This window comes from Hypomesus transpacificus, chromosome 16 (genome assembly GCF_021917145.1).
Source record: "Hypomesus transpacificus isolate Combined female chromosome 16, fHypTra1, whole genome shotgun sequence".
NCBI lineage: Eukaryota > Metazoa > Chordata > Actinopteri > Osmeriformes > Osmeridae > Hypomesus > Hypomesus transpacificus.
The window spans coordinates 3802750-3816578 of record NC_061075.1 but is presented as its reverse complement, the minus strand read 5'-3'; the positions used below and the strand labels follow the sequence as shown (position 1 = coordinate 3816578).

At 50.2% G+C, this 13829-nt stretch overlaps 1 protein-coding gene across 1 annotated transcript in view; it reads left to right on the top strand.

Moving 5' to 3' along the window:
• The window catches only part of ptprsa (protein tyrosine phosphatase receptor type Sa), a 135357-nt gene that overhangs the window by 96779 nt on the left and 24749 nt on the right, over positions 1 to 13829 (top strand). Inside the window, 10 exon segments of the mRNA XM_047036833.1 lie at positions 857 to 951; positions 1134 to 1265; positions 1268 to 1345; positions 1347 to 1387; positions 1585 to 1672; positions 2278 to 2490; positions 2997 to 3056; positions 3058 to 3164; positions 4521 to 4636; positions 12346 to 12443. Coding sequence (XP_046892789.1) covers positions 857 to 951; positions 1134 to 1265; positions 1268 to 1345; positions 1347 to 1387; positions 1585 to 1672; positions 2278 to 2490; positions 2997 to 3056; positions 3058 to 3164; positions 4521 to 4636; positions 12346 to 12443 — 1028 coding nt within the window.

Below are 13829 nucleotides of genomic sequence, written 5' to 3'. Positions count from 1 at the left end.
AAAAAGGGGAGGAGCCGCAGCGTTCAAGGTAAGTGCCGGTTGGTCAGTCACTGTGTCAGTCTTCCTTGCAAGCCCTTTTTTTGCCAAGCACACTCACACAGAGAATGCAACGTCACACCCCCCCCAAATTGCGGGGAAAAAATTGAAAATGAAAAAAAGGTAGGATGTCAGAATATCAAGTCACTCCAAGAGTATACTTTAGGCTACTGTAGGTGTACAGAAAGCTAATTTTGGTTCCTCATTTTCTTTGGTTTTTCGTTTCTTTTTGAGACCCCCCCCCTCCTCTTCCCCCTTTTTACTCCTCAACCCCTCCCCCCTCTCCCACGATGGGATGGTTTGCAGCATGGCATCCCCCCAGATGCACTGCTAAGGACTGTCAGCATGCTGTGTTTGGGTCTGTCTTTGTGCCCGCTGGGCAGCCAGTTGGCAGCGCCAGCCCGGACCGTTGGTCCCCGAACCACGAGGGGGGTCCCGTATTCCCCCAGTGGCGCGGCGGTTAGCGGTCGGCGTCGGCTGGGGAGAGATGGGTTCGGTTGGCACTGCCTGTGTGGCCAGCCAGCGGGCACCCCCCCCCCCCCCCCCCCCCCTTGTGGTCCATGGGTTTGTGTCCATGAGTCTCCCGTGCTGTGTGTCTTAACCAATCGCGTTGCCCCCCCCCCCTCACAGCCTATCACAGCTCACCGCTCGCTCACTATCCGACCCGGGAGGACTCGTTGCAGAGGAGCCGCCGCTTAAACGAAGCGACTCTTGCTTTCTTTTCGGCTCGCTTTCCCTGTCCGTCCCACTCTCTGACAGTGCACTTTTCCGTTTTCTTTTTGTTCGTTGTTTTTCCCCTCATGTCGGCGTCTACTCCCAGATGTCCCCAAGAACTTCACAGTGAAGTGGGTCACCAAGTCAACCGTCTTACTGACATGGAAGTTCACCCAGACTAAGTTCCCATTCAAATGCACAGTGAGTGACAGAGCGTTTCTCGAGCACCCGACTCTTAAAAAATTATGAGATTTCCGTCTATAGGTATGAATCTTCACCTGCGTTTCTGTGTCTGTCTTCCCTTCATCCATCCATCTTCCCATCCGACCATCCATCCATCGGTTTCTCCATCCATCCTTTCCCCCATCCATCCTTCCACCCAGATTGAGTACAACCGTCAGAAGATGGACGTGGATGCCAGGCTGACCAAGGCTCTGGTGTCCAACCTCCGCCCCAACACCACCTACGAGTTTGGGGTCACGTGCCAGGAGAACACGGAGGGGGGCGCCCGCCACCCCGCGTCGTCACCAAGACGGCGCCCGCCATCTTGGTGAAGAAGCCCAAGTTGGACATCTACACGGAGCCAGAACACACCCCTCACCATGGTCTTCCCTCCGGTGGAGGGCAAGGATATCAAGTGAGACGAATTCGTCACGAGGAGTTTTTTTTCTTCTTGTCGTTTTGGGCGTTTTTCTTTTTCCCTCCCTATCTCTCTCTCGATCTCTCTTTGGTTCTGTGTATTTCTCTTTCTCTCTCTCTCTCTCTGACCTGACCGCTTAAACCCCCTCCTGGGAAGGAGTTGTTCTGATCGTCCTCTTTCTCTGTGTGTTCCAGAAGCTTCTACGTGGTGGTGGTTCCTTTGAAGAGAGGCAGCGGACCGGTCCGGAACCTCAAGAGCCCCGATGAAATGGACCTGGAGGAGGTGCGGACCTCGCACACACGCACACACATAGCACAAAGCTCTACATCCGCATACAAATGTTGTCGTGTGCTACTGCGTGTGTGTTTATGCCGTACCATACGAACACGTGATTTAGTCTGATTAGTATAATGCATCATACACAGCAGTGGATAGGTCTGTATATATACATTATGCAGTCTATTCGTGGCTAAGTTAGCTTTTCCTGTTTGGCAACTTCACCCCCCCTCCAGTTTTAGAGGTGACCTTGACTTCTGTTCAGCCAATCAGCCTATTGGATTTGGGATTATTATTCCAGCTCTTCAAGCGCAGTCCTCCAGTGCTGTTTCTGAGCGGGTAGACATCCATAGGTTTCAGAGCCGGTCGCTATTGACTGGGCGCTGGGAATTTGACGAAATAGATTGACTGCAAATGACAGTTTGTCTGAGGAAAAACGATTAAGCAGTTCCTTCCCACAGGTCTCCTAGGGAATAGTAATGACATAAAGCCCTCTAACCAGGGTTAGGCATCCAGTAGAAACAGAGAGACGGCTGAAGGACTAAACGCCCAAACTGACACTAACAAACTTCACCCCTCCATCTCTCTCTCCCCCCCCCCTCCCTCCTCAGCTGCTGCGCGAGGTGAACCCGAAGCGGCGTTCGCGGCGCCAGCTGGCCCCGCCGGACCAGAGGAAGCCCTTCATCACGGCCTGCTTCAGGCAGCTGCCCCCCTCCTTCACGGTGGGGGCGGAGCACCGGCACAGTAGCTGCGAGAGCAAGGCCCTGGAGCCCGGCCAGGAGTACGTCTTCTTCCTGCTGGCCGAGCTGAACAGCACCGCCGCGGTGAGTGGTGGGGAGTCACACACACACACACACAAACGCACACATGCAGTACGCACATGTGCTGTCCAGACACTCACAGTCCCGGCGTGTGCTGTGCAGACGCACACGGTGCACACATGGAATGCAGATGTATGGTGTGGCCACGCGGTGCACACAGGTACCGTGTGGGCTCGCACAGTGCCAATGCACATGCACACAAACAGTGTGCGCATGCGCGTTTGACCGTGCTACGGTGCTCACGTTTTCGACATTTTGCTCTCTCTCTCTCCTCTCTCTCTCCTCTCTCTCTCTCTCTCTCTCTCTCTCTCTCTCTCTCTCTCTCTCTCTCTCTCTCTCTCTCTCTCTCTCTCTCTCTCTCTCTCTCTCTCTCTTTCGCTATCCATCTCCCTCCTCTCTCTCTCTCTCTCTCTCTCTCTCTCTCTCTCTCTCTCTCTCTCTCTCCCTTTCCTTCTCCCTCTACCTCTCTCTCTCTCTCTCTCTATGTCTCTCTCCCTCCCCACTCCCAGAAAGCGTTTGTGTCCAGCCCGTACACGGACACGTACATGATCCCGGAGCTGGAGGGCGACCCCCCTGCCCATCGAGACGGGCGGTGACGGCCTCATCTGGGTGGTGGGACCCGTCCTGGCTGTGGTCTTCATCATCTGCATCGTCATCGCCATCCTGCTGTACAAGAAGTGAGTTTAGGCTTAGTTTGGGTTGGGTGCCCACTGGGGGGGAGGGGGGGGTGGGAGGGAGGGAGGGGGGGGGGGTGGGAGGGAGGGAGGGAGCCAAGGAGGGGAGATTTGTCCATCAGCGGGAATAAAAAAAGGTTAATCCTTTTTTGGAAGAGAAAACAAACTGGGGGTAAAACTCGGAGAGGTTTAATAAGATGGAGGAGTATGTGAAAGTGTGCAGGAAGTTTTATCGTTTGTAAACTTGTAAATGTGCAATTTTCCTGGACAGGCTGTTTAGGGATTTGTTTTATTAGATGTTCTTGAAAATGGTAGAGATGGAGGAGAACCCTGGGGGCGAGGGACTGAGCAAGGAGAAGAGAGGGGAGATAAGAAGGGTTGACTCCATTTGATGCTCCTAAGAAGTGCTGCTTCTTTGAATGATGAACCAGTCTCTGTAAACTAAGACAGACCAAGAAAAATAGAAAGTTTAACGTTTTCCCAATGTACAGCCTACAGTGCACAGACTTCCAAAAGACTACAAATCCCATCAGAGCAGCGTCTCGGGTTTAGTTTAAGAGTGGCCGAGCTACATCTCACTATCACATGTCCCCTAGCAGTCTGACCTTGGCTTGCCTCTGCTGCTACTTAGGGAGAGTAACATCTCTCCTTGAATCTCTCTCTCTCTCTTTCTCCCTCTCTCTCCCCTCACTCCCATTTCCCTCCTCTCTCCCTGGTGGATAGTGTTTTCCTGGGCCTGCCCTTGGCCCTGACATTCCCCTCACCCTCACACACACACACACGCACGCACGCACGCACACAAACATACACAAACACTACACACGCATACAGACACACATACACACGGGCTCCTCCAAATGCTGATGAGCTTTATCTGGTGCTGCGAGCGAGCACCGAAGCCGCCCGTGTGAATTTTAAAACTGCTCTCTATTGATTTCTCTCTCTCCTCCCTCTCTCCCTTGTGTTGTGTTTTTCCCATCTTTATATATTTATTTGACTCCATTGCTTTCTCTGGAAGCAGCAAACCTGACAGGTAAGACTTGGCTGTACTTTATTGCTGTTTTCCCAGCGAAAATAACCTGTCTCAGCATAAAATATGTTTTTAATTAGTTGTGGCGGCAACCCAAGGAAAAAAATGGGAGGGAAACGCGAAGCTGGTTCGCCAGATATGCCTGCTCAACTTCAGCTGTTTTTGTTTCCACGGAGCGTTGTTGACTTTCAGCGGTAGCCTAATTGTTGTTGTTTTCGCGCTGCAAGCTTCTTGTTTTTGTGTGCGAGGCGGCGGTGGCGGCCATTTTGTGTTGTTCCTTGGGCTCACGTCGCTTCGTTTGTTTTTGTTTTTCCCTCTCTCGCTTCAAGCCGCAAAAGAAAAGAGTCTGAGCCGCGGACAAAGTGTCTGCTGAACAACGCGGAGATCACGCCCCACCACCCAACTGACCCTGTCGAGATGAGACGCATCAACTTCCAGACCCCAGGTAGGCAGGGGTGCATACACACAGGACACTGACAGAGACACACACACACACACACACAGCCACACCTACACAGAAAAGGCATGTTTTGATTCGAATGTCCAAGTGTGTAAGCGATGCGTAAAGAGAATGCAGAAGCAAAATCCTAAGTGTGCACTCAGACTGTATCGGGACAGATGCACAGATATGGGCTGTTTCCATACTGGATGAAGTAAACGCACAATGTCCTGTTTGCTCATACGTGCCTCATTTATGTTTTTCATCGATTCATGTAACTACAAACCCTTCATGCTCAATAACCATATGGCGCTCTATCTAGGAACGTATTGTGGCGGCTGGTCTTACTGTTCTGGCCGACTGGAACGGTGTTCACCGATAACTATCCTCGAGTTTAAGCCCGACCAATGACCCCCCTCCCCCCCTCTCGACAGCCCTGGACACCTCCATCCGGTTGTTCATTTTGGCTAAAGCCTGCCGTTAACCGGAGGGAACACTCAATCCCCGTTTCATTTTCTTGGGCTTCTCCGTCTAAAGCCAGGATGACATTTCCTCCCTGCCTCCTCGCCTGGCTCTGACCCCCTCCTCCTCTTCGGCCCTGAGTGACTCCTTCCCTCCCTTCTTCGCCCCCCCCCACCCCCCCCCCCCCCACACACACACACACACACTCCATGTCTATCAGACATCCGTCTTCTGTCAGCAATCCCCAGTCCATCAAAAAAAGAAAAGCTCACATTTCAAAAAGGACCTAATCTCCGGCGCTGCCTGGTGAGCCGGCTTGGGTGAAGTCCCCCCCCTCCTCCTCCCCTCCCCCCCTCCTCCTCCCCTCCCCCCCCCCCCTCCTCCTCAACCCCCATCGTCGTCCAGGAAACACCCCCACCTCCTTCCACATCTGCTGGAGGAGGGGGTTTGGAACATATACACTTGTCGGTGCATGCATGGGACTGAAACCCACGCACACGTGAACCGTGAGCCAGAGGAACCACCCGGATCTCAGCACCAGGTGTTTGATGGCGCGAGAGAAGACAAGCGCCAAGGTGACACTCACTGCCTTGGTTTCCTTTGAACTTCCAGCTTCCTTCCCCCCCCCCCTCACTCAATCCCTCTCCTTAGAGGGAGGGGAAAAAATGGACACTATCACAGCCCCTCGCTCACACGCGTTCACGGCCCCCGCTCTGTGTGTCGACGCAGTCCCGGTGTTCGTCTCGACGGCGTTCGTCAACCCGCGGGGTCCTTTTCCGATGTCTTCATCTCCTCTCCCCCTCTTAGAATTTAATTTAAACGGACAGTTTTGTCCAATTAAGCGAGGCGGCAAGCGTTCGCGAACAAGCCCATTAGCTAATAGCAGCCATTGTTCAAGCGAGCGTACTCCGATACACTCAGAGATATCCCTCCAACCCAACGGAGCAGATGTCCCAAAAGCAATATGCGTTCAGTGACCCAGCATCGGGAGTAAACGCTTCGTATATATATTTCGCGAGTCATACGAGGAGCTGGGCGGAAACGTGGGTCGGTTAGTGTGTGCGTGCGTGTGTCAGCAGCTCGGATCACGTGATGGCCACTTCTGGTAAATGTCCCATGATCCCTTGGGGTTGGGGGGGCTGGCGCCTGCTCATTATTATCCTGGTCATTTGGCTCTTGGTACATCGGCACACATTAGTCGGCCAACTAATGAAGCAGTCCTCTAGTGGAGATCTGTTGTCTGTCTAATCCTGCCCCCCCTACCCCCCCTCGGCCAAGGGCCATTAGAGTCCTCTCATACCCTCTGTCTTTCTCTCTATCTATCTCTCTCTTTCGCTTTCTGTCTCTTATCTGTTTCGCTTTTTTTTTCCCTTGGCATCCAAGGTCTTTGTTTTTCAGTTCTCGACTTGCGTTTATTTTCTCTCTCCACTCCTCTCTCGTCATCCCTCACTTTCTCTCTCTCTCTCCGTGCAATTAGTCGCTTGGTTTTCTCTCTCTCACCAAGATAATACTGCAGGCGTCACACACACACACTCGCTCACATTAATCAACCTGCATTAGAGGACCACCCTCTTCTCGCTATGACGGCTCCTCCTGGCTCCCTGAACACACACACACACACAACACACGTACTGTAGCCGCTGCCCCCCCCCCCCCCCCGATGTGATGAATGACATCTGGAGACAGATGATGTCTCCACACCCCTCCCCCTCATGTTGAATTTGTCGCTGCCACAGATCAATGAGGTGGGTCGCCTCGCCATCTCTCGCCCCCCGCGCGTCGCCCCCGCCCCCAGGTGGGAGGGACCATGGCGTGTTTGACAACCGCATATGCTTCCCCCTATGCTCGTGCGCCCCCCCCCCCTCCCCCCCGCTGTCTAAACAAGCATCAGGAGAAGAAATGACAAAGGTCCAAGCTAAACAAACGCAGCGGGTGACGTCTGCCGTCGCTGAGTCGTCCTGGAGGAGGGCGGGGGAGGTGAGGTGGAGCCGCGTCGAGGGGTCGACACTTGGAGTCGGCCATTCCGTACCGCCCACACGCCCGCGATCTCTGACTCCGGCTATGTGGAGCGTTCCTGAGTTGGGCTGATGTGCAGAAAAGCAGGAGTTTGTCGATCCGTCACCTAGAATGGTATGGTCTACCTAGCCCAAGTACAAAGTACCATAAATACATAATATAGTGGTATTAGTTGTACGTCTTCACCCTTTCACCACAAAAGTGGTTGTTTTAGCTCTTGGCATTGGTTTTCCTGGATTCCCTTCCTGTTGAGATCTCTCTCTTCAGTAGACTAGTGGGAAGCTGTGAGGCCATCACTTTTACCAGCGCAGGTGAACCCACCAGCATAACCCTATCAACGCCATCGGAGTGAAGCCGTGTTCCTTAAGCTCCCATGGATCTTCTCTCTTCTCAAGCGGACTTTGAGCTGTCAAAAGCGGTTCCCTATGATGCAGACCATCAAGCAGCAAGCTTATGAAGCCGTCAACCAAGTATTCAGATGCTTTTCCACGCTTTTCACTCTCACCGACATGGACAAAAGAGTCTTTTAGGATTCTCGTTCTTTTTTTGGGGGGTGGGGGGGGTGGGGGGGGGCCTCTTTCCCCTTTTCATTTCTCCGTCCCGCTCCCATGCCTACCACCCCCTAAACGGTTGTTTATGAGAGTCGTGAGGTAATAAATCTGTTTTCTTATCCGCCAGTCCACATTTTGGACCGTGGAAGTCTGGGTCTTTGATCGAAGAGTTTCAGACAGGCAGGAGAGTTGGACACCCATGGCAAACAAACGGCTCATTCACCCTCATGCTGATTGGAACTTGCTGGAAGAAGGGAGGGTCCAAATGGGAAGAAATGTGTGGCCTACTTTCCCTGCCAGTCTGTCAGTCTATCTTGCCTTCGAACACTCAGGGCCGAATCCTGAGAAAGAACTCAATAATTCAGGATGGTTGAGGACCGCTATTACTCCTGTTATAAAAATGAGGACAGTGTGAACATTTACATGGGTCGACGGTTGTAAAAAGGTCAAAGAAATAACAACCTTCTATTACTTTTGTGTGTCTGGCCTTTTATGTTTTTGTTGGATTTAGGATCTTTCTGTTGCTTTTTATTTCAGCATTCCTTTAAACTGTTTTTTCTTTTCTTTCTTTTTTATGTTTGCTATCCTTCACAGATTCTGGGCTAAGCAGTCCTCTCAGTGAAGCCGATTTTGACTATGAAAGTTAGTCCCTATGCATTTGGCTCCTGTGTTTGTCTTCTCGCATTATTTTTGAGTTTCTAGCACTGCCCATCCCTGTCCCATTGACAAATACCTCAATTGATTTGCATTTATTAATTTAATTGAATTAATTTCTCCACACACAGCAAATGTTCAGCACTAATTTCCTTATTTCCTGGGCTGTTTATTTATTTCTAGATTTTTGTTTGTTCTTTTTTCGGGACTCCAGTTTGAATGTTCACTCAACGCTGTTGGCCGTGCATTAATCCACTGTGCGCAACCTCTGCGATCACTGCTGCTGATGTAGAGATGGGTTTTAACAGGAGCCCCCCACCCCTCACACAACATTTTCCTCCACAGCCTTCCTTTGCTCAGCGCCCCCCCCCCCCCCCCCCCTTCCCCTCACCCACCACTGCTGTTCCTATTCCAATCCGAACTGACTGGGTTTTTTCTGCAGTCGAAGATAACGAGCAGAATTAATTAAAGCCGTGGCAAACAATGGTTCGACATTTGATCGCCTCCCTGGCTGAAAAGGAGCGACACAGGGAGAGAGCGAAAAAAGGAGGGTTTGATTTTGTTTCTCTTGGAAACACACTGAGACACAGTTTCCCTTTTATATGTAAATAAACACATATAAACAGGCTCCGGGTGAATCAGCAGAGCTTTTTAAAAGGGTGATTATTCCCCAGTCGACTCAACTGCAGATTGGAGATTGGAAATGTGTAATTAGACACTCGTGTTTCTGTGTTCATTGATCTCGCTGTTGATTGCTGGGAAGATGGGGAAGACTTCATATTGGAAGCGAAAAGCAGCGGGGGGGGGGGGGGGGGGGGGGGGGGGGGGGGGGGGGTTGAAAGGGTGGGGGGGGTGGGGGGTGGTAGAATAACAACTTGTCCTTGAGAGACTTTGCATGAGATTGGGCCGTGCCCAAGCCTCATTTAGAAATGGAATATCCTTTGTGTAAACACGCGCAGAGAATGCGACGCTGTCTGTAAATGAGAATACGAAGGGAGGGAACAAATGGAAGGGGATTGACTGGTTTGTCTTTGGCCACCCCGAGAACAACACAGATTGCGGCGCGCTGTGTAAAGGAGGGGGGAACAACAGGGGACAGCGGGGGGAGAGGGACGTGCCGACGCATGCACAGGTGCTGAGGAAGTTTCCCGAAAGTTTGATTGCGATCAAGGAGTTGCTACAGAGCCGTTTCGGATATCCAACTTTTTTCAGGGAAACCTCTGCGGTGCATTGTGGGAAGTATGTGTGAATGTAAACATGCCTACCATGTTTTATATGAAAGGAGGAGCTTATACATTTGAATTCTTGACATTGAGGAGATTCATTTGAATTCTTGACATTGAGGAGATTCATTTGAATTCTTGACATTGAGGAGATTCATTTGAATTCTTGACATTAAGGAGCATTCTTGTTCTTCTTTTTCAGTTTTGATAGGATGAGGTAGTTAATGGGCATCAACTTTCCTTCATAGACCGACGCTAAAGCTAAATGATCTCCTAGAATAGAATTGGCCCATTCTAACGTGACAGAAAAAATTGACTGAAGATAGGAACTTGGAAGAAGTAATATCAGTGTGTGTTCTTCGGGTGTGTGTGTGTGTGTGTGCACTGTCAACACACACTGTGAACAGCCAAACACTAATTCCTTTGATCTCTCCTGCTAACAAGCTTCTCTTGGCTTTTTCAAGGGAAAATGAAGGAGACACCTTCATTAGCATTCCCAGCGTTCATTTGGCTGGTAGCTTGAGATACCTTTTTTCTCTGAGTTTGAAGAAAGTAAAACGATAACCCAAGTTAATTTACCAAAAATGAAATCTTCAATTTGTTTGCTTTTCGATCAACGCACCCTCCAACAATAACTAATAACCACTCATTCCCCAAGGAGATCCGTAGAGAATTAGGGAGTGGTGTTTGCTCATTCAGAAACTGATGCGTAGGCAAAAGAAAAGAAACTCATTAAAACAATTGTCAAAATGCTTTAACTTGAGAGGATTTTACATGTTCTCTAACAATTTACATTCTTGGATTATCAACCTTCAACAGAAAAAACAAAATTCTTTCAACAATAATTTAGTTTACCATATCTTTGTTGATCTTAAATATGATCCTTTTTTATATTTAGCAATTAACTACGTGTACAGCAGAATGTGCGTGTTCCTATCCTGGATCATTTTCTTATCTTCGCTCGTGTGTCTTGTCCAACCATTGTAATCTCTATATATAGCAATCGTACATTGCCCCTAACAAAAATATTGAATATCATATAACCAGCGTCGCTAATTGGAGTGACGCCTGCGAGAGTCAGGTTTCCCTCCTTAACGCGACCCGGGCGTCTGCCCCCTCAGTATGGCCCGAGCACTCCCCGCTGAAAGGGAAATTGAGGATGGTTAATGTGATTATGCCGATTTTCACGCTCAATTAAGCCCCGGCAAACTTTTATTGTGAAGGGACGTCAGCAATTCCGCGACTTTTGACCTTTCCGTCTACAGAGACGTGGGCCTTCGAAAGCCCTTTCTAAAAATATGACAGCGTTAAGTATTTGCCCAGGCCGTCTCTAGGGACAGAGGAACAATATAGAACTGGCCCAGTATTCCATTACATGGACAGCATTATGCCCCTAAATGGATTAGCTTAGCTGGAGAGTACACAGCTCGGCTCTGAGTGCTGTATTGTGTTTGAATGTTGAGCTCGGTAGATAGATCCTCTTCACCGTTTGCCCGCTCGCGTGAACTGTGAAAAGAACCCTCCCCCAAAAAAACGGTATTTGTATTTCATGACTGAGAGAAAATGCGTAGGATGCGTAATCCTTTGAGAAAGTGGAAGTGAGAAGGGTTCAGGTGGTGTGCCTTGTGGGAAGCGCAGGGCAGAGCGAAGGGCTTCTTGGAGAGGGACACCACAGCGTCATGCTTGCTTGGCCTTGCCTTGGCTGGAGTGGAGCAGCTCTCACTTTTGCGTCACTCACCCTCCCTCCCCCCAACCAACCGAACCCCAACTGACTCCCCATCTCCACCCACCCCCACCACCTCCCCCAGGCCAGGGCTCTGAGTTGTTGAAAATACTACAGGCTTAATGTTTCCGATAGTCATTAGGAGTCAGTACAACAATCTGTAAGAAGATAGCTTTCTAACAGCCAATAACACCCGTATAATATACCCATTCGAAATATTTGCCTGCATTTACTCGTAAATGTTTCACCAATCGTCCGTATGCTGTTGTTCAAGTCAGTGAGTCACATGCTAGAAATATTAGTTTATACCCCACAATAGCATACATGGAGATTTGTTTAGGTATTTTTAGGCACAAAGCTTTTATCTTTTCAACACGGCATTAAATCAACCCCAAATGCAAGACTACTTTTGTCGTTTTTCATCCTGTTCTTATTATTTGGCCGTCAGAACCTGAAATTTGTCGACTTGTCTCTCGTTGGCAAGCTATTAGACGCTATTTCTCTGGGTAGAAAGGAACAATAATTGGTCTGGGGAGTCTGTCACACCATTGCAATCACCCATTGGTCCTACTTAATTTGAGAATGTAGTTCGTACACTTTGAGACCCAGGGGAATAAAAGCGAGTGTGCTGAATACGAATTCTGAGCTCTGGCCTGGTCTAACATCACCCAATCCATCAGATCATACAGAATTCTAGAATGTTCTGTGGTTTCACCCTCAAGTTTTCCTCACACCAACCCCCCCCCTATGTCAGCAGAAATCCCTTTACCCACAATCCCCCTTTGCCCTCATCATTTCTACCTCAGAGAGGCGTGGCCACTCTCTTCTGAAGCCACGGCAGCCATACTAACAAACGTTCTCTCTGTCTGTGCCCTTCCTCCTTGATTCTCTCTCTGTCTCTATTTCACTCTGTTTGTCTGTCTGTCTATCTGTCTATCTGTCTCTCCCTCTTTCTATCTCTCTCTCTTTGTATGTCGGTCTCTCTCTCTTTGTATGTCTGTCTCTCTCTCTCTTTGTCTGTCTCTCTCTCTCTGTCTGTCTCTGTCTCTCTCTCTCTCTATCTCTCTCTCTCTCTGTGGTGAGCAGGTATGATGAACCATCCCCCTATCCCCATCTCGGAGCTGGCGGAACACACCGATCTACTCAAGGCCAACGACAACCTGAAGCTTTCCCAGGAGTACGAGGTGAGCAGCCTGGGGTCAGGGGGTCACTCAGGTCTCAGGGTTGAAAAACAAGAAGGTCAACGCCTGCCCGCTCGGCACACAAGTCGTTTTAACGGCCGACGGCTGGAGTAATGATTTAAAACAAAAGTGAACTGCCACTATAGGGTTTGACATTATAGGGTTTGACATTATAGGGTTTGCCCCCAAAAATTGACAAATGCCATTCTCAGAGAGCTCCTCCGAGGTTTCAGGACAGCGAGCGAGCAAGCTGTCATTGACTTCCAGTCGCCTGGCGATCATTCAAAGTCCTCCTCGAAGCTCGGCGCTCCGTGGTGGACGTGGGGCGAGTAAGCACCGCGGATGTCGTCTCGCGCTCTCCCTCCCTCCCCCCCTCTCTCTCTCTCTCTCTCCGGCGCGCGGGGGGGGGGGGCGAGCGTGCGCCGTGTCGAGCCACAGAGCGGGGCAGGTTATAAATGAACCGAGCGCTGATTAGAGATCAGTAGACCTGAATCAGCCCTCGTTTGCATACAGCAATATCCCTCGCCCGCTGTCGCTAAATCACCCCCGCCCCGTCGTCCAGTGGCAGTGAAGAACCACCTGGAGCCAAGAGGAAATGGGCACTAAGGTGCCAACAGCGGGAGACCCATGGCGATGCTCGCTGCTCAATGCTTGGATAATGACTTTTTTGTAGCGATACAGTATTTCTCCGCATCTATTATGCATAAAAATGGATCGGGCTGTGTACCAAATAGATATCCCTTCATGCCCAAGTTCAAGAGAGGAGATCGAGTGTGCAGGTTTGGGGTTTGGGGGGAGAGCGAGAGAGAGAAGGATGTTTGCCAAACTCGAAAACTCGACACAACCAGAAGTTCTAATTACTTGGCTCTGGGGAAATTGTGTTTTGCACAACTTTGCACTCTCTCTGTCTCCATTTCCGTCTCTCTCTGCCCCCCCCCCCCCCCCCCCCCCCCCCCCCAAAAAGATCAAATTAAATGGAGAAGTGTAATTTTAATTTGGTTATTTTCTTGATGAATGACTGCTAGTCTGGGACGCCCTGCTTTGCCAAGCGAGGCTCTTTTAGGGGCCTGAGTGATTGTTTTTTTACTGGATGGGAAGGGGGAGGGAGGGAGGGCTTGGGGAATGATTGGAAAGGCAGGCTCTTGTTCGGACTGGAGGAATCTGGGCGGACCAAACATGGAGAGGGAGAGGGAGGGAAGGAGGGAGAGAGAGACAGAGACAGAGACAGAGAGAGAGAGAGAGAGAGAGAGAGAGAGAGAGAGAGAGAGAGAGAGAGAGAGAGAGAGAGAGAATGAAGACAGGGAGTTTTCCAGGATGCCGTCGGAGATGGGACAGGGAGAGAGACTAGTTGAGGGCGTGTCGTCATTACAGACTAATCCAGCCCATGCT